This window comes from Geotrypetes seraphini, chromosome 2 (genome assembly GCF_902459505.1).
Source record: "Geotrypetes seraphini chromosome 2, aGeoSer1.1, whole genome shotgun sequence".
Taxonomy (NCBI): Eukaryota; Metazoa; Chordata; class Amphibia; order Gymnophiona; family Dermophiidae; genus Geotrypetes; species Geotrypetes seraphini.
In genome coordinates, this window is record NC_047085.1 from 277,366,860 (window position 1) to 277,386,457 (window position 19,598).

General features: G+C 43.7%; 1 protein-coding gene across 4 annotated transcripts in view; it reads right to left on the reverse strand.

Annotated features, from left to right (window-relative positions):
- MTRR (5-methyltetrahydrofolate-homocysteine methyltransferase reductase) overlaps positions 1-19,598 on the reverse strand; it is a 221,547-nt gene that overhangs the window by 134,022 nt on the left and 67,927 nt on the right. For all 4 annotated transcript variants that reach the window (XM_033929722.1, XM_033929724.1, XM_033929721.1 and 1 more), the window contains one exon: positions 4,170-4,292. In XM_033929722.1, coding sequence (XP_033785613.1) covers positions 4,170-4,292 — 123 coding nt within the window. The remainder of the gene's footprint in view (positions 1-4,169; positions 4,293-19,598) is intronic.

The following is a 19,598-nucleotide window of genomic DNA, read 5'->3' on the forward strand; positions in this document are numbered from 1 at the left end:
ACTAACTCTAAAAAATATGATCACGTCACTCCTCTTTTGCAAGAAGCACACTGGCTACCTATTTCATATAGAATAACATATAAAATCGCATTGTTAACATTCAAAATTCAGAAAACTAATACTCCAACATTCTTATATCACTATTTAATACCTTATTCCCCAGTTAGATCTCTTAGATCAACAGATCAGTATTTGTTGACCATTCCATCACTGAAAGTAATTGGCACCAGAAGAACCACAACCTTTTCTATCTTGGGACCCCAGCTTTGGAACAAACTTCCAATCTATTTGCGCGCTGAAACCTCCTTAGAAAAATTTAAAAGCAATCTAAAAAGCTATCTTTATAAAGATGCTTATGAATCTTAGATCAGACAATCCTTTTGACTCTCCTATTTACTTTTAGATCAGGTCTTACCTAAACAATTACTCTTAGACTAAAGGGGTAATAATAAAAATAAAAAAAAACCCGTCTAAAAAGTGACCTAAATGGCTACTTGGACGATCAAAAAGCCTGATCGTCCAAGTACCCATAACCAAAGCTGGTTTTTAGACGTATCTAAAAACAGCTTAGGCTTTTCCCCTGCCACTAAATGCACAGAGAGAAAAGAGGTGTGTTTAGAGGAGGAGAAAGGGCGGGCAGTGGGCGGGAGGTGGGCCGACCTACACCTAGGCATAGAACAGGTATAACCAAAACATTTACAGGTTGCCTAGTCGGCACTTAGACCTTTTTGACTTAGACGTAGTCAAACCAGGTCTAAGTGCCAAAAAAGGGGCCGCTGAGCTGATGGCCGCTGGCGCCATCAGTTCAGCGGCCCGGCAATCTACCCACCGCAAGCATCACAGCAGGAGAGATGCCTCATCTCTCCTGCCGCGATCCATCACCCCCCCCCCCTCGCGATTAACTTCGGGCCAGGAGAGAGCCCAAGCTCTCCTGGCCCCAGCGACCACCCCCCCCCCCCCCGCGACTGGCTTGGGCCAGGAGGGAGCCCAAGGGCTACTGGCCCTGGCAACCACCCCCCCCCGCGACTCGTTCAGGCCAGGAGGGAGCCCAAGCCCTCCTGGCCCCGGCGACCACCCCCCCGCGACTCGTTCGGGCCAGGAGGGAGCCCAAACCCTCCTGGCCCCGGCGACCCCCCCCCGCTACATGAATGGGCCAGGAGGGAGCCCAAACCCTCCTGGCCCTAGTGACCCCCTACCCCCACCCCCTACTACAATATGGGCAGGAAGGATCCCAGGCCCTCCTGTCCTCGACGGAACCTCCCTTCCCCCAACGATCACCCCCCCAGAACCCCCAATTGCCCACCCCAGCCAACCCGCGACCCGGCCCATGTGCCTCAGGCCCCGCCCCCAGGAGGGGCCTAAGGCTCCCGGGCCTATTCAGATTAGCCCAGGCACCTTAGGCCCCACCTGTGGGCGGGCATTTTGGATGGCTGGGCCAATCCGGCCCCATTCTGCGGGTGGCTGCCTGCCGGACAGGCGGGTTTGGCTCCCATCTGTCCGGCCAACTTAAAAAAAGGTACGGGGAAGGGGGTGGGGGTGGCGGGTCGTGGGGTCGGCTGGGGGGTCGCGAGTCAGCTGGGGGGGCAATCGGGGGTTCTGGGGAGGGGGGATCATTGGGGGGAAGGGGGTTCCGTCGAGGGCAGGAGGGCCTGGGATTCCTCCTGCCCATATTGTAGTGGGGGGTGGGGTAGGGGGTCGCCGGGGCAAGGAGGGTTTGGGCTCCCTCCTGGCCCATTCATGTAGCGGCGGGGGGGTCGCCGGGGCCAGGAGGGTTACATGAATGGAGCGGCAGGGGGGTCGCAGGGCCAGGAGGGCTTGGGCTCCCTCCTGGCCCGAACGAGTCGTGGGGGGGTGGTCGCCGGGGCCAGGAGGGCTTGGGTTTCCTCCTGGCATAAATGAGTCACGGGGGGGTTTGGTCGCCAGGGCCAGGAGGGCTTGGGCTCCCTCCTGGCCCAAGCCAGTCACGGGGGGGTTGGTCGCTGGGGCCAGGAGAGCTTGGGCTCTCTCCTGGCCCCATGTTAATCGGCGGGGCAAGAGGGCTTGGGCTCCCTCTTGCCCCGATATCGTCGGGGGTGCCGCAATTGGCTGGGGCAAGAGGGCATGAGCTCCCTCTTGCCCCGATGTTGTTGGGGGGAGGGGTCGCGGTTTGACATGGCAGGAGGGCTTGGGCACCCTCCTGCTTGGATGGTTGTGGGGGGGGGATTCTGTAACCGGTGTTGTTTTTGACAGACACCGGTTACAGAATCCAGCTTTTAGGCGAAGGACTGGCTTCCCCTTCGCCTAAAAGCCCTTCTGTTGGATGTTTGGGGCTTAGACGTTTTTTTGTTTCATTATGGCTGAAAAATGTAGACGTGGTGTGCGTGTACTTTTAGACGTAGTGGTGATTGGACGTTTAGGCAGAGGAAGGCCATAATCAAAACAAGGACGTTTGGTTTGGTTATGGACACTTTCCCTGCTTCTGCGTTGAACATTTAAGGACTTAGGCCAAAAGGGGATTTAGACGCTTTTTTTGATTATGCTCCTCCACATCTTCATAAAAAAAAAAATTTTTTCTTTTCTCTTTAATACCTCTCCTAAAGTTGTTCTTCCCTAACTGTTATTTTATTTTTAATTGTTTATTTTAAATCAAATGTAATTTAACCTTTCATTCCTTATGTATCTTTAATGTAACTATGGATAAAACTGTATGTTTATGGTTTTAAACTGTTTTATTTGTCCCCCCAAATTATTATTGTTATACGCATTGAAAATACTTGATATTGCATTTAAATCAAAATCTCAATAAACTTGAAACTTGACTTTAGATCATTTATTATTCTATTGTACATTTATTATGAATTTTTGGAAATCAATTTGGGACCAAATTAATTATTTATTAGACAACTCAGTGGCATTATCATATGATACTGTGCTGTTTGGTATAGCAATGAGAGCAAAAAGTCAGATTTCTACAATTAATAACAAATTACTACTTATAATGACTGGGGTTGCTATTCAACAAATTACGTATAATTGGAAAAATTGGAGTAGATTAAATTATAATTTCTGGTGGAATTCCTTATGTCAGGTTTATAAAATGGAGAGATTTATAGCAATACAGAGTGGTTCTTTCAGGAAATTTCAGGATGTGTGGGAGCCATTTACAAAGTATTGTACCGATTAGATGGCATTTTATTTATTTATTTATTTATTTAATTTTTTTTCCCCTTAAATTTACAAGTTCGATTGTGAGGGGGGAGGGAAAGGTAAATTTATATTACATATTGTATAAGGTATTGATTATATGATAAGAAAGGGTGGGAAGGGTGGGAGTTATGAACATAACATTTGTACCATTGATGATTATTAAGTGATATAATTATTGTTAATTTGTTTGAATATTTTGTTACACTTATTGTAAATTTGAAAATGAATAAAGAATTGGATAAACAAAAAAAGAAAATTAGGCAGGTACATTTAAAGTGAATCCTAGAAATCACCGGAAGCCAGTGAAGCTTTGACAGAAGTGGGGAAACATGATCGAATTTGCTTTTTGTGAAGATCAACGTAGCCGCAGTGTTCTGGAGTCTTTGAAGATTTTTCTTGGTTAGACTTAGATAGATGGAATTGCAATAGTCCAGTCTGGAAAGAATGACTGATTGTACAAGGACAGCAAAATGTTAAGCATGTGCTGCAGCCCTCAGTAACTTTCTGCATCAGCCTCTCTATTAGGCATTCTCTCAGTCAGTCACACTCTACTAGAAATTCAACAGAAACTGCAATGTGAATATTGTGAGAGTTCTCTACTCTGAAGAATTAGTCTCCATTTGGTACCTTTACTGAAAATATTCCAACACTTGTGAACCAGTACCATACCTAAATATTGATTTTAAGTGATCAACAAGCATTCCTATCCCTTTTTTATATGCTGGTCCTCCACACTCAGCAAATAAACTTTTTACAATAATTCAATATTTTGCCCAGGAACTGTGCAGTGAAGTTGATATGATTCAAACAATAGAAAATCAGAAAATTCAAGTGAGTACAGCAAAAATTTGTACTTTACAGTAATCTGTTATTATCTGCACTGCCACAATATTGTTGCAATTCAACTGTTACACCCTCAATGTGTTTTCTAATTATTTACTGAGAAAACAGGAATCCAGATGAAGAATTATTCCTCAACATACTGAAATATCCAATTCTAACAGCAAGGCTGTTTTTATGGCATCCTCCCTGGTAAGCTGCACTGCCTTTGTTACAGGAACTTGGAATATCGCCTCCTCTGAATGCAACATGGCAGGATTGGATACCTACAAAGAAAGACACAGGTTTAAACCAAGGAGAAAATATGATCATACCATAGCTAGACTTGGTTAAGAGAAGGCTTATCAATTTGAAAAGAACTATCAAAAACTCAAAAATCCAGACATTTTATACTAAAAAAAAATTGTCTGGCTAACTTTTATGATTAGCCAGATGAATGTTGCTGACTGAAATTCCTCCCCTGCTCAGTAGTGAAAAGATAGCACTGAAGGGATGCCTAGAGCATACCTTCATTTGGACTACTCAACGCTGATTTTTGATGCTGGCTAGCCATACCTGTCAAGAAAACTTAGGCCAGCTTTACAAAAGATTCAGGCTAAATATCTAAATAAAATTACCTGAAAACAACAGATTGAATGTTGGCCTCTGGAATTATGTTTTTACTTTCTGGTAAAATAAGGTCTCTGCACCTTTTCTAATTCTGCTGTATCTTAGCAGTGACCAGAATGCCACATAATATTTAAATTGCAGTGGCATCATAGAGCCATATAAAAACATTATAACATTCTCATTTTTGTTTTCCATTCCTATCCTAATAATTTCAAACATTCTGTCAGTGGCGTACCTAGTATATGTGATACCCGGGGCCCATCATTTTTTGACACCCATCTATATGAAAAATATGACTTTTAGTAACAATCTACATATCGCACAACAAGAGTGTACCTAGGAAAAGGCAGCATCTTACTGCAGTGAGCACTAGAACACCAACACATACATTGTAAAACTAAACAAACCAGATCACGCACAGTCAATTGATCCAGTACAGTCGATGCTATCAGAAAGCCATGTCCCTTTCATACACACAGACAGATACACCTTTGCCCAATATGGAATAATCACAAACCAAAAATAGAAATATGTAGACAAAAGTTAAACTGAACTGCCAAGAAACCAGACTCTGCATACAATGCAACACCACAGCACCACAAAAACAGTAATACATGTCCTCTAATACTGTGCAAAATATAAAGACAGTAGATATAAATTTGAAAAACTGATAAATAACAATCACCACTTTACAAATTAACAAATAAAAATAAAACAAATAATGAGAAATATGAAAATACCATTTTATTGGACTAATCCCTGTAAGCTCGGTCCTCATCCCCACAAACCACCTGATTCCATCCACACAAGCCTTGAATTGTTTTATATTGAACTTATTATATTAAAGTATAAAAAGAAACAATATTCTGTACAATTGTCAATTTATAAATCAGCATCTTCTCCCCACTCTCTCTTCCCCATTTCCCTTCAGCGTCCTCAGCCCACTCTCTCTCCACTTTCCTTCAGCGCACGCACATAAAAACAAGCAAGTAATTTTATATCATTTTCATTCTATTCATTCATAGAAATTAAAGTCTAAATAATGCCAGTCACATAACAAAACATGATTTTACAAAAATAATTCCCTGCAGTCAAGCCTGCAAGGATTACTAGATGTCTTTCAGCAGCTCCCCTCCCTCCCTCCCATTACCTTCGTGGTCAAGTCAAAATGATCTACCAACAATCAAATTTTAAAAACACAAAGCACATTATACGCAGAGAAAATGTTAATTATCATTTATATTCAGCGGATTTTCAAAGAGGTCAAGGCAGATGACTTTATGCAATGTCACCTCAGTAACAACTATACAAAAATAGACAAATATACCCCCTCCCTTTTTATTAAACCGCGATAGCGTTTTTTAGCGCAGGGAGCTGCGCTGAATGCCCCACGCTGCTCTCGACACTCCCTGCGCTAAAAACTGCTATTGCAGTTTAGTAAAAGGGGCCCATAGTGCAAAATATAGACAGCATATATAAATTCTCAAAACGGACACATTTTGATCACTAAATTGAAAATAAAATCATTTTTCCTACCTTTGTTTGGTAATTTCATCAGTCTCTGGTTGCACTTTATTCTTCTGACTGTGCATCCAATATTTCTTCCCTTCTTTCAGCCTCCTGTATGCTTCCTCTCCTCCAGACTTCATTCCCTCCCCCAACTTTTTCTTTGTTTCATCCTGTTCCCTTCTTTCTTTCTCTCTCCATGCCCCCTTTCTTTCTGTATGTCTGTCTTTCTCTCTCTCTCCGTGCCCCATTTCTATCTTTCACCCTGCCCCCTTCTTTCTTTCTCTCTCCATGCCCCCTTTCTTTCTCTATGTCTGTCTTTCTCTCTCTTTCCCCATGCCCCATTTTTTTCTTTTTTTCACCCTGCCCCCTTTCTTTCTTTCTGGCTCCCTGTCCCCCCCCCTTGCTTTCTTTCTGGCTCCCTGGCTCCCCCCCCCTTTCTTTCTTTCTCCCTTCCCTCCCTCATGCCACCACCGCTACCACCACCATGCTGCCACCACTGCCGGGGAAAGGCTGCCATTGGCCATCGGAAACAGGCCGGCGCCAAATTCGCCCTCCTTCTTTTCCCGCGGGCCGACCAACTCTGGCTTCCCGACGTCAATTCTAACGTCGTAGAGGACGTTCCGGGCCAGCCAGGCAGCGATTGGCTGGCTCAGAACGTCCTCTCCGACGTCAGAATTGACGTCGGACGGCTAGAGCTGCTCGGCTCGGGGAAGAGAAGCAGGGAGGGAGAATTTGGCACCGGCTTCTTTCTGATGACGGCAATGGCAGCCTTTCCCCGGCGGCAGCCTATTCCCCAGTAAGTGGCCAGCTGTATACCCCCTCGGGCCTTGCACCGAGGGCGGACCGCCCCCCTCCCTTGGTACGCCACTGCATTTTGTTTGCTTTCCCCTCCCTTGGTACGCCACTGCATTTTGTTTGCTTTCATAGCCGCTGATGTATACTGAGCAGAGGTTTTCAACATGTCATCAACGATGACACCAAGATGGTGACTTCTATTGTCTAGAACAGAGTTGTCCGTCGGTCCTCAAGGGCCACAATCAGGATTTCCCCAATTAATTTGCATGAGATCTATTTGCATGCACTGCTTCCACTGTATGCAAATAGATCTAATGCCTATTCATTTGGGAAATCCTGAAAATCTGACCTGGCAAGGGATGAGGTTGTATGCCCCTGGTCTAGAAATTAAGCCCTGTGCAACAGAATATAACTTTCAAAAGAACAATTATAATAAAATGAGATTTATGGTTAAAAAACAAAAACTAAAAAGGAGCAGATGAAACGGTTAAGAGTTTAAATCAAGCATGGATATTTTTAAAAATACTACCTCAGAAGTCCAGACAAGATATATTCCACATATTAATAAAGATGGAAAGGAAAGCAAACAACAACCAGAATGGTTAAAAGGTGAAGTGAAAGAGGTTATTAGAACCAAAAGAATATCTTTCAAAATATAGAAAAGATGCAAATTGTCACAAGGAAACATTCTGTGAGCCACATTTCAAACCCAAAATGGCAAATACTGACAATAATAAGCCTATTGCTAAGCCCAGACTCTCACAGGAAAGGAGGCAAGAACAGGTTAATACCTATTTATCTTTTTCTAGGGAAGCAGCTAGTGGAATAAATACAGCACAGCAAGGTTCAGGTATGGCCAAGAAAGCCAAGGAATTCCTGTTGTAGTTTGAATATTTGCAGTGTTCTCCCAGGGCCTTTCAGCCGGGTGCTCCGCCCAGCTAATTTAGATGACCGCCCGGCTGTAATCTCGATCGCAATCCTGCTGCTGCTGCCGCCTTCAGCTCAACATTTTTTTTTAAAAACCTTCTAACCGGCTTGGAGATTTACCGGACTGACTCGGCACAGCCTGAATCACAGGAGCCTGACTTTTTTTTTTTTTTTTAGTTTTTAATGCCAGCAAGCGACTTGAACCCATGCTCCGGGGCTCTAACATGTGCATGCCGCTTCCCTTCTCTTCCCTCCGAAACCGGAAGTCATGTCCCGAGGGGGGAAGAGAAGGGAAGTTGGCATGCACATGCCCTGGAGCATGGATTCGCTATAGGAAACAGGTCAGCTTACAACTTGCTCTTGCTTGCTTCGAGCTTTCCTCGCTGCCGGGTCCTGCCTACTTTCTGTTTCCTTGAAGGCAGGACCCAGCAACGAGGAAGGCCCGAAGCAAGCATGAGCAGCGAGTTGTAAGCTTCCCTCCATTGCTGACTTATGGAAGATAGGTCAGCGATGGAAGGAAACTTACAACTTGCCTTAGTCCAGCAAGATTTAGCCCGAGATCAGATGAACATTAAAGGGCATTTGAAGGCATCTGAGCAGATTGAGGAGAACATGTCCTGTTTTTCCATGCCTAAAAATACCACCTTGTCTAATGTAATCTCTGATCAGATCCTTAAGAGTGATGCAACTATGTATGCTGGACAGTCTCCTCCAGTAAACAGAGCTTTAAAGCCTGCAGCCATACAGAACCAGATGGTCAAAGGGCTCCGAAGTGTAGTATTGCCAAGGGATCTGTCTCACAAGTTTCTGCTGCTGGCAGATGTAAACACAGCACAAGAAATAGAGACTTGTGGCATTCTGTGTGGAAAGCTGATGCATAATGAATTTACTATTACCCATGTAATAGTGCCAAAGCAGTCTGCTGGACCAGAGTACAGTACAGTGATATGAAGAATGTGGAAGAATTATTCAGTGTTCAAGATCAACATGATCTCCTCACAGAAGAAAGACGGAGAGAAAGAGAGAGGCCTGGACCAAAGGGGAAAGACAGGAGGCAGATACTGGAGAGGGGGAGAGAAGGGAAGGAGATAGAGATGTCAGACCATGGGGTGGAGTGGGAAGGAAGGAAGGAAAGGAGAAGAGAGAAATGCCAGAGCATAGGGGAGGGGTAGAGACAAAAAATGGAGAGGGGGTGAAGCTGAAATAAATCATGTACAAAGGAGAGAAAGGGCACAGGATATAGAGTTTATTGAAGGGACATAGAAAGAGGGAAGATACCATATGGAACAGAGAGAGGGCAGACACTGGATGGAAAAGGCAGAAAGGGTGGACAGTGGATGCAAGGGGCAGAGATAGGGTGGACAGTAGATGGAAGGGGTAGAGAGAGGGCAGAGGCTGGGTGGAAGGGGCAAAGAGAGATGTTGCATGGAAGGGAGCGAGGACAAATGCTGAATATAAAGAAGAGAGTGAAGAGAAGATGACTAAAGCAGAAACGACAAAAGGTAGAAAAAAAAATATTTTTGTTGCTTTACTTAGAATCAAGTAGTATTGTAACTGTATTGATTAAAATTTATCAATAGGAAATGGAAATAAGGCAATTTTGGGGGGGACTAAACCCCTTTCCTCAGGTCAGGACAGGATACCATAACAGCTGTATACTGTACTGTCTTGAAGAAAGATTTGTCCTCTGAAAGCTAATTGAAAAATGGATTAGTCCAATAAAATTGTATTTTCATATTTCTCATTATTTTTTTTCTATTTGTTAATTTGTAAAGTGGTGACTGTTATGTAGAAGTTTTTTTCAAATTTACATCTACTGTCTTTATATTTTGCACAGTATTAGAGGACATGTATTACTGTTTTTGTGGTGTTGCATTGTATGCAGAGTCTGGTTTCTTGGCAGTTCAGTTTAACTTTTGTCTACATATTTCTACTTTTAGTTTGTGATTATTCCATATTGGGCGAGGGTGTATCTGTGTTCTGTGTGTATGAAAAGGACATGGCTTTCTGTTAGCATTGACTACAGGATCAATTGACTGTGTAGGATCTGGTTTGTTTAGTTTTACAATGTGTGTGTTGGTGTCCTAGTGCTCACTGCAGTGTTTAAGATGCTGCCTTTTCCTAGATGCACCCTTATTGTGTGACTCATGGATTACTAAAAATATCTTTTTTTATATAGAGGAAGGGGTTGTTAAAAAATGATTAGCACTGGCTGTCATATATACTAGGTACACCACTGGATTTAATGACCCTATTCTAACTTTACTGTTGACGTAGGTGTTGTCCCCCCCAACACACAGACACACACATTATAAAGAATTAAATTAAAGTTGTATTATCATCAAGCAGCTTTAAAATGATATTATAAGCAAATAAAAATAAAATATTTTTAATACATTGCTAATTATTACTTGCATCTTTACCTATACCTATACCTAGCTCTTACTTTGCACTATAGCAAAATAAAAAAGAAGCAGATAAAGATCAATCACACAGGTGCCCTTCAAGACTCAGTAACACCTCTCCATAAATTATGTGGAAGAGGTCTGGAAGTGGGGATAGCATCTATTTCATATCCTCAGTGAGACCTCAGGAAGGAACCTAGTGATCAAAACATTATTAGAGGTGTTGTACAGCCATTTCTTGTATGACTGGATGAGCTATATTTATCTTTTTTTTTTTAGTTGTTTAATTCATAAATGGTTAGATTGAACCTAATGACTTCATTAATGCATTTCCCTTTTTAAAATCTCTATACCATTTGAAAGAGAACGTGAACTCTCAGGCCTTGAGCTTGCGCACATGCTCAAGGCCCTGCACAGGAGGCAGATCTTCGGGCACCGGCACCAACGCACAGGACATGCTGGTGCCAGTGCCGGTGCCGAGGCTACACTAAAGAAGAGGGTTCGGGTGGGTTGGGGACCTCAGGTCGCGGCGGGGGGGTACCCGATGGCGGTGGGGGGTGCCCGACGGCGGCCGGGGGGTGCCAGATCGCAGGAGGGAGGGTGCCGGTTCGTGGGGGGGCCTTCGGGGGGAGCAATGCCGGTTCTCTTGGAGGGGGAGCAGCGCTTCTGGCCTCAGGGGGGGACAGGGTGGGGGGTGGGAACCTATCAAAGCGAGTTTCCATTATTTCCTATGGGGAAACTCGCTTTGATAAACGAGCATTTTGGATTACGAGCATGCTCCTGGAACGGATTATGCTCGTAATCCAAGGTACCATTGTATTTGGGTAATTGTGGGTAACTGAAATCACCCATTATTATACTGTTGCCCAATTTGCCAGATTTCCTAATCTCTGTAAACATTTTTAATCTATCTACCTTACATTCTGTACAAGTTATTAGTTGTTCCTTCATTTCGACAATTTTTCCTTGACTTTCACAGGAACTCTTCTTTCTCTGTTATAGCTCCTACTTTCTGCCTCACTATCTCCGTTCTGAAAAATAATTTACAACATTCAAGTTGCAAATAAAGGCATACTATTTCTCTTTAGCTTTCCGTTTTTAACTTTTGTCAACTGTAAAGCTGTTGGCAACCTTTCTCTGTTAGTTTTCTTGACTTTTTTCATGTGAGCAGAAATTAAATAAGTTTCCATTCCCCGCCACATTGTTCATTTCTTCCTTTTCCCCAATCCTTTTTGTTTTTATTGTAACCTATTCATTTCTTCCTTTCCTCATGTTTGCAAACAAATATACATTCAGATATATCGAATACAAACAATGAAACAAGTTACCCTATTCCATCCCCCCTTCCCTCCCTCCCTCCCTCCCTGGATGAGTGTAGAAATCTAAGAAAATCTAGGAATTAAGGATTCAATCATTCTATTTGACAAATTCCTCCAATGGACTTTGAACCTTTTATTATTTCCAGATTGTTCCGCTATCATTCTTTCATATCTATAGTACAGACAAAGGGCTCCTTTTCTGAAGGCACGGTAGCAGTTTAACGCGCGTAATACCGTGTGCTAAACAGCCGGCCACGCTAGCTGCTACCTCCTCCTCTTGAGCAGGCGGTAGTTTTTTGGCTAGCGCAGGGGTTAGCACATGATGAAAAATCGTGCGCACTGAAGCCGCTAACGCGGCTTCATAAAAGGAGCCCAAAGTGTTTCCCACCAAAAAGAAAAGTTCAACCTAGCCCAATTCTTCCAATTTATAGTTATTAACTGCATGGCCACCCCCATCATAATAAGAAGTCTATTTTTATGTGTATCACTTGGACTCTTAGGTTTCAACAATGTCCCAAATAAAACCAATGGAATAGAGACACCTAATACTCTATTAATTTTGCCCCAAATTGATTTCCAAAAATTGAGTATCAACGGACAATAGAATAAAAGATGATCCAGTGTCCCTACATCAAGATGACAGTGCCAGCATCTATTAGACTTTAAATTATCCAATTTTTGTAAACAAACAGGTGTCCAAAAAATTCTATATAACAAAAAGGACCAAGTTTGTCTCATAGATACTGACGCTGTACATCTCATTCTCCAAGTCCAAATCTGTGGCCATTGGGTAGCAGAAATATGCTGCTTTGTTTCTACACTCCAAATATCTCTTAAACTTGTTTTAGGTTTTTTCGCCAAATATTCAGATATTAATTTGTACCACTTAGCAGCCTGATGCCCTTGAAAATCTGTCTAGAAACATAGACCTGGCAAGCTGTACTGTTTTTTTAAGTTGCACCAGTCAGGGAACCCCTTCTGAATGACCTGCTTCAACTGCAACCATTTATATAACCTTGAGACTTTGATATGCCAAATGATTGTTGTAACTAATAAATTCACCATTTTCCCATTCAGAATTACATCATTTAGAGTACGAATACCTGCCTGCAACCAATGTTTCCAGAGGATTTTAGACTCTCTGATTTGTATCTTGGAGTTCAACTATAGGGACTGGCAGTTGGTTTGCTGTATCAGAATAGGAGTTAAAGCATCTATAAATTTTACTGTCACCCAAGTTGAACGAAAAATAATATTGTCCGTATATATTCTAGGAAGCTTGATACTCAATATATGGCTGAGATGAAGTGGGTGCCAACCACCAGCCTATCAGTTCATGGCTGAGGTATTGCCTGGCAAATTTATCCTCATCAGACTTATTTTTGTTTTTGTAAAAGTTTTTAATATTCAAGTGCTCCAAAAGTGCTGGTTTTGTTCTATTATAATAGCACAAAACCAGCACTTTAGGAGCACTTGAATATTAAAAACTTTTACAAAAACAAAAATAAGTCTGATGAGGATGAATTTGCCAGGCAATACCTCAGCCATGAACTGATAGGCTGGTGGTTGGCACATACTGAAGACTTATTAAAAAATTGATAAAACATTGACAACTAAATGTCAATTATATTGAATGTTTTTATAAATTTCAACAAGTTGCCTTGCATTTATAGGGTTTAGCTTATTGGCAACAGATAGAATCAGAAGGTTACATATTGTTACTGAGATGAAGTGGGGCCATAAGATGACTTTCCAGAATCAACCAATCTGGTAGATTTCCCAGACACACAATGGCACAACCTAGACAAACTCTACAAAAAATACAGTCATGCAGCCTGCGACCTCATCCACTGTCCCCCATACCTGTTAAAAGCCGCCAGCACAAGATTCCGCACCCACCTCATGCGGTGGATTAGTTGCATGCTCACAGAGGGTCAATTTCCACAAGAAGTCGCCGAAATCATCATAACCCCGATTCTGAAAGACCCAAAGGGAGCAACAGATCAGCCATCCAATTACAGACCTATAGCCTCAATACCACTATACGTCACACTAATGGAAGGCCTCGTAGCAAAATTTCTCACCAAATACTTAGAAACCCACAACATTCTTCACCCTCACAATCAGGCTTCAGAGGGAACTACAGTACAGAAACACTACTAGTCTCTCTCCTAGACACAGCCAAATACCTAAGCAAAAAAAAATCCTACTCATACAACTCAATCTCACAGCAGCATTCGACCTAGTAGATCACGACATCCTACTACAAACACTGGAGGCAGTAGGAATCACAGGCAAAGTCTACAATTGATTTGAAGGATTCCTCTGCTTAAGAAGATACAGAGTAAAAGCATACAATGAACAATCAGAATCCTGGAACAACCCTTGCGGAGTCCCCCAAGGTTCCCCACTATCACCAACACTCTTAACCTTTACATAGCCACATTTGGCACATGCTTAGACAAACAAGGCATAACGTTATACAGCTACGCAGACGATATCACCATCCTCCTGCCTTTTGACCAAACCATCCCCAACACAACGAACAAACTACAGATTGCACTAGAAACAGTGTCAAAATGGATGAGAGACCACAAATTAAAACTGAACCAAGCCAAAACCAAATTCTTACTTCAAGAAAGAAACAAAACCCCAACCATAACAAAACTAGAAATAAACTCCATCACATATCCCTTACAACCCAACCTAAAACTGCTGGAAATAATGATAGACAAAGGCTGCACCATGCAACCTCAAATCAGCAAAACAGTTCAGAAGGCATTCGCAACCATGCGCAACTTAAGACAAGTCTGAAAATACTTCAACAACGAACAATTCAAACTCACAGTAAAAGCGCTAATCCTAGGACTCCTGGACTACTGTAACATACTTTACCTGTCATGCCCCACCAACATGCTAAAACAATTACAAACAGTCCAAAATACAGCCCTAAGGCTAATATACTCGCTGAAAAAATACGACCACATTACCTCAGCTTTTCAAGACTCACATTGGCTCCTAGTATAAGCACGCATACAACACAAATTCTACTGCACCCTATTCAAAACCCTAAATGGAAATGGACCAAGCTATCTGAACAACCGCCTAATTAGGAAAAACACATCCAGACCAAGGAGAACGCAAGCACTTTATCTACCCCCCCAATCAAAAGCATGCAAAGCAAAAAATATATGACGGTCTACTAGCCATCAGAACAACAAAAAATAGACCACCACCTCTCAAATCTACTGACCACAACGCCCAACTACAAAACATTCAGAAAAGAACTGAAAACCATACTATTCAAGAAATTTGTCAAATGATCTAACCAAACCGTATCGAACATTCCCAGATCCCGATGCATACTTTAGCTATCAAACTTGTAATCTCCCTGGAAATGCCCAGGCTAATTTCTTGTTGAACACGCCTAGAACTGAAAGGTATTGGCAGGATAGAAGATATCAATGTAAAGTAGTTATCCATGAGTTCAGGAAGGATCCTGTATTTTGTCTAATTTTCCTGCTCCCTCCTCATCTTAATTTTTTAAATATTTTTCCTTTTGTTTCTCTTTTATTCATTTTATTATTATATTTTATTGTAAATAGCTTAGATTTACTTTGGTTTTAGATTTGAAGTATGTCAAATAAATTGAACTTGAACTTTCTGTTCTGGGAGATGGTAGTACAACCCTATCTGTTTATTCCTTCCCTTCACACCTGTAATTTCTATTCATATGGAATCCACCCTATCTATGTCATGCAGAATGTTCATTTTCTTTGATTCAATTCCCTCTAACATATAGGACAACCCCTCCTCCAATTTGATCTCTTTTATCATTGTGATATCATTTGTATCCTGGTAACTCAGTGTCCCATTAACCGTCTTCCTTCCACCTATTATATCTATCTCTCCATTTTGTGCTACATATTCTAACTCTCCCATCTTATTTTTTAGGCTTCTAGCATGTGTATCACTTCCATCTGCCATATCCTCAACCGATCTATTTCCACTGCAACTGTCCACAACGCCTTCAAACATGCAGTGATTATGCCACTTCTCAAAAAAACCCTTACTGGAACCCACCTTCCCATCTAACTATTGCCTTGTCTCCCTTCTTCCATTCCTATCCAAACTACTCAAGCGTGCTGTCTTCCGTCGCTGCCTTGACTTCCTTTCATCTCGGCAGACTCTTGATCCTCTACAATCTGCCTTTCACCCCCTAAATAAAGAAAAGAATCCAACAAATCTGCAGTAAGTGTCAAATGACGAAAAACAAAAAAAGGAGACTGCAGGACTGATGTACTTGATGCAGGAACTTTATTTTAGTCAATAAAATGTTGTTTTAAAAGTGGTCCACCTTTGTTTAAAAACAGGGACCCAGCAAGGTACACCTCAGACCCCTGAAGAAGCTGTTTGGCTGGCATTTCTGCCTGATGTCTCACTGCCACCTGAAACTAAACATATCCAAGACTGAGCTGCTCCTCTTTCCTCCTAAACCCTCCACTCCTCTTCCTCTATTCTCCATCTCAGTAAATAATATTATTCCAGTCTCCTCTGTTCACAACCATGGAGATGTCTTTGACTTCCTTTCATTTTCTATGCATATTCATCAAAAAACTAAAGCTACCGCTTTTCTCTACAACAGTGCCAAAATTTGCCCCTTCCTCTTTGAGCACACCACCTAGACCCTTGTCCACATTCTCATAAACTCACTCTTAGACTACTGCAATTTACTTCTAACAGGTCTCCCTCGGAACCACCTCTCCTCCCTGCAAGTGGTGCAAAACTCAGCTGCATGATTTATCTTCTGCCAACCTCGCTACACTGACCTTACCCCTCTCTTCAAATAACTTCACTGGTTCCCTATCCACCTTCTCATAGAGTTCAAACTCCTATTACTAACCTACAAGTGTGTTCATTCTGCAGCCCCTCAGTATCTCTCCTTATATATCTCCCCGAGAACTCCATTCCTCAGATAAGCTGCTTTAAAAAAAAAAAAAAAAAAAAATTTTTATTTATTTATTTATTATCTGTACCCTTCTCCTCGACTGCCAATCTCAGACTTCTTTTTTATCTAGCTGCCCTGTATGCTTGGAATAAACTATCTGAGTTCATCCATCACACCCTTCCCTTGTTTAAAAGAAGACTGAAAACTTACCTTTTTGATATAGCCTTCAATTCATAACCCTACTCCCCACTGCTCACCACCGTAGCCAGCAGATTAACCATCCCCCTTAACGGTATCCCTCACTCTGGCATCCTGTTTGTCTGTCTTGTCTATTTAGATTGTAAATAGAGAATGACACGGTGGCGGTTTACCCGCGGCCACCGCATTTTAGCCGCGGGTCACCCGCCAAAAACGGGGAAGAAAACTAGCAGTCGCTGCGGCGACGGGGACAAGGCCATTCACCGCCCGCGGGGCGGTGAATGGTCTTGTCTCCGCAGTGAGGTATCAAGGATCGCGCGGTCCCCGCAGCCACCGCCCGCCCGCCCGTAGCATTTAGCCAGCTCCCTCCCTCCACCTCACCTTAAATTTTGAGTTTTCCGGCTTCCTTTTTTCCGAGCCGCACGTGTTCAAAAATCCGTGCATGCGCGGCTGCGCGAGTCAATCAATCTTCTCCTCTGACGCAACCGGAAACAGGAAGTTGCAGGAGAGGAGAAGTTTGATTGACTCGCGCAGCCGCGCGTGCATGGCTTTTTGAACGCGTGCGGCTAGGGAAAAAGGAAGCCGGCAAACTCGGAACGAATATAAGGTGAGGTGGAGGGAGGGTGGGGGCTGCTGGACCATTCTTCATTACTTTGCCATACTAATTCCATTCTATGTTAGGTGCCACGGACTCAGATTCGAGTCCTAGCGATGATGAGTTAAAGATCCCAAAAGAAGCCAACTTCTAAATCCAGTGGTTAGAGCTACACTACACTCCTTGTGACCCTGGGCAAGTCACTTAATCCCTATTGCTTCTGACACAATGGGCAGTTCCAAAGACCAAGACTGGCCAGTGTCAAAGACAGGATGCTGAGCTTGATAGACCCTTAGTCTCCTCTGTTTTTAGTGATCAACAAAGTTCTATGTTTCTATAATCACCCTAATTCTGTTATCATTGGACTAGATATTCAAAATGATTTAAATGGCCAGGACAGGCTCCTGGCTGTTCAAATCATCTGTCCAGGGCTTACCAGGCATTTTCAATCTTCATGTTCAGCCCAAATGGTGTCACACAATTCAGCAAAAATACCCAATGTTGTTCCTCATAATTTAAATATTGCTCATAGAAGGAACAACATTGGGTATTTTTGCAAATGGAAGTTGGAGGGTTAATTCCCTTGAAACAGCCAATTGAGTGAAACATGAATTCATGCTGGGACACAAGATAGGTTGAATTTGTTTTGAATTTAAAAAGAAAAATGATCAATGAAGAATACTATAATGGCAAGAAAATATAATGATAAAACAGCAACTAATTTTGCCTATTTTTATATATTAAAAAAGTACTACATAAGGTGAATGTCCATATTGCTGTCTGTTGTTCTGCTGAGCACTGGCATTGAAACAGCAAAATGCATTTATTGCATACTTGTCCTCTGTCGGAAACATTATGGTGGTATATTAGTTGTGTTAATAAAAATTTATAAACAAAGCCCTGCCAGCTGAACATCTCTTTCTCTAGTTCAGCAGCAGGAACTTTGATTTATAAGAATGGAATACGCTAAATATTAGAGTACTAAGGCTTATATGGATGCTGCGGGGACGGTGACGGGGCGGTGAATGGGATGGCAGTGGCGGTGACGGGGCGGTGAAAGGGATGGCAGTGACGGTGACGGGGCGGTGAATGGAATGGCGGTGACGGGGCGGTGCAGAGGATGGTGGGCCGGGGACGGGGCAGTGACGGGGACAGATTTTTTCCCCGTGTCATTCTCTAATTGTAAACTCTTTCGAGCACGACTGTCTAGTACTGCAAATGTCTGGCAGTGCTCTAGAAATAATCTTTAGTAGTAATAAGGAATTCCACGTGCCTCTCTCACACTTTCTTGAATTCAGACACAGACTTTATCTCCACCACCTCTACCGGGAGACTATTCCACAAATCTACCACCCTTTCTGTAAAAGAAAGTATGTCCTTTGAGTACTCGCAGGATGAAGTTAATCTTTTTATTTATTACCGTATTTTCACGCATATAACGCGCGCGTTATACGCGTTTTTACCTACCGCGCATACCCCTCGCGCGTTATATGCGTGAGCGCGGTATACCAAAGTTTTAAAACATAGTTCCCACCCCGCCCGACGCCCGATTCACCCCCCCAGCAGGACCGCTCGCACCCCCACCCCGAACGACCGCTCGCACGCGCTCCCATCCGCACCCGCATCCACGATCGGAGCAAGAGGGAGCCCAAGCCCTCTTGCCCGGCCGACTCCCCGACGTCCGATACATCCCCCCCCCCGGCAGGACCACTCGCACCCCCACCCCGAACGACCGCTCGCACGCGCTCCCACCCACACCCGCATCCACGATCGGAGCAAGAGGGAGCCCAAGCCCTCTTGCCCGGCCGACTCCCCGACGTCCGATACATCCCCCCCCCCCCGGCAGGACCACTCGCACCCCCACCCCGAACGACCGCCGACTTCCCGACAATATCGGGCCAGAAGGGAGCCCAAACCCTCCTGGCCACGGCGACCCCCTAACCCCACACCGCACTACATTACGGGCAGGAGGGATCCCAGGCCCTCCTGCCCTCGACGCAAACCCCCCTCCCCCCCAAGAACCTCCGACCGCCTCCCAGCCGACCCGCGATCCCCCTGGCGACCCCCACGACCCCCCCACCCCCCTTCCCCGTACCTTTGGTAGTTGGGCCAGAAGGGAGCCCAAACCCTCCTGGCCACGGCGACCCCCTAACCCCACCCCGCACTACATTACGGGCAGGAGGGATCCCAGGCCTTCCTGCCCTCGACGCAAACCCCCCTCCCCCCCCAAGAACCTCCGACCGCCCCCCAGCCGACCCGCGATCCCC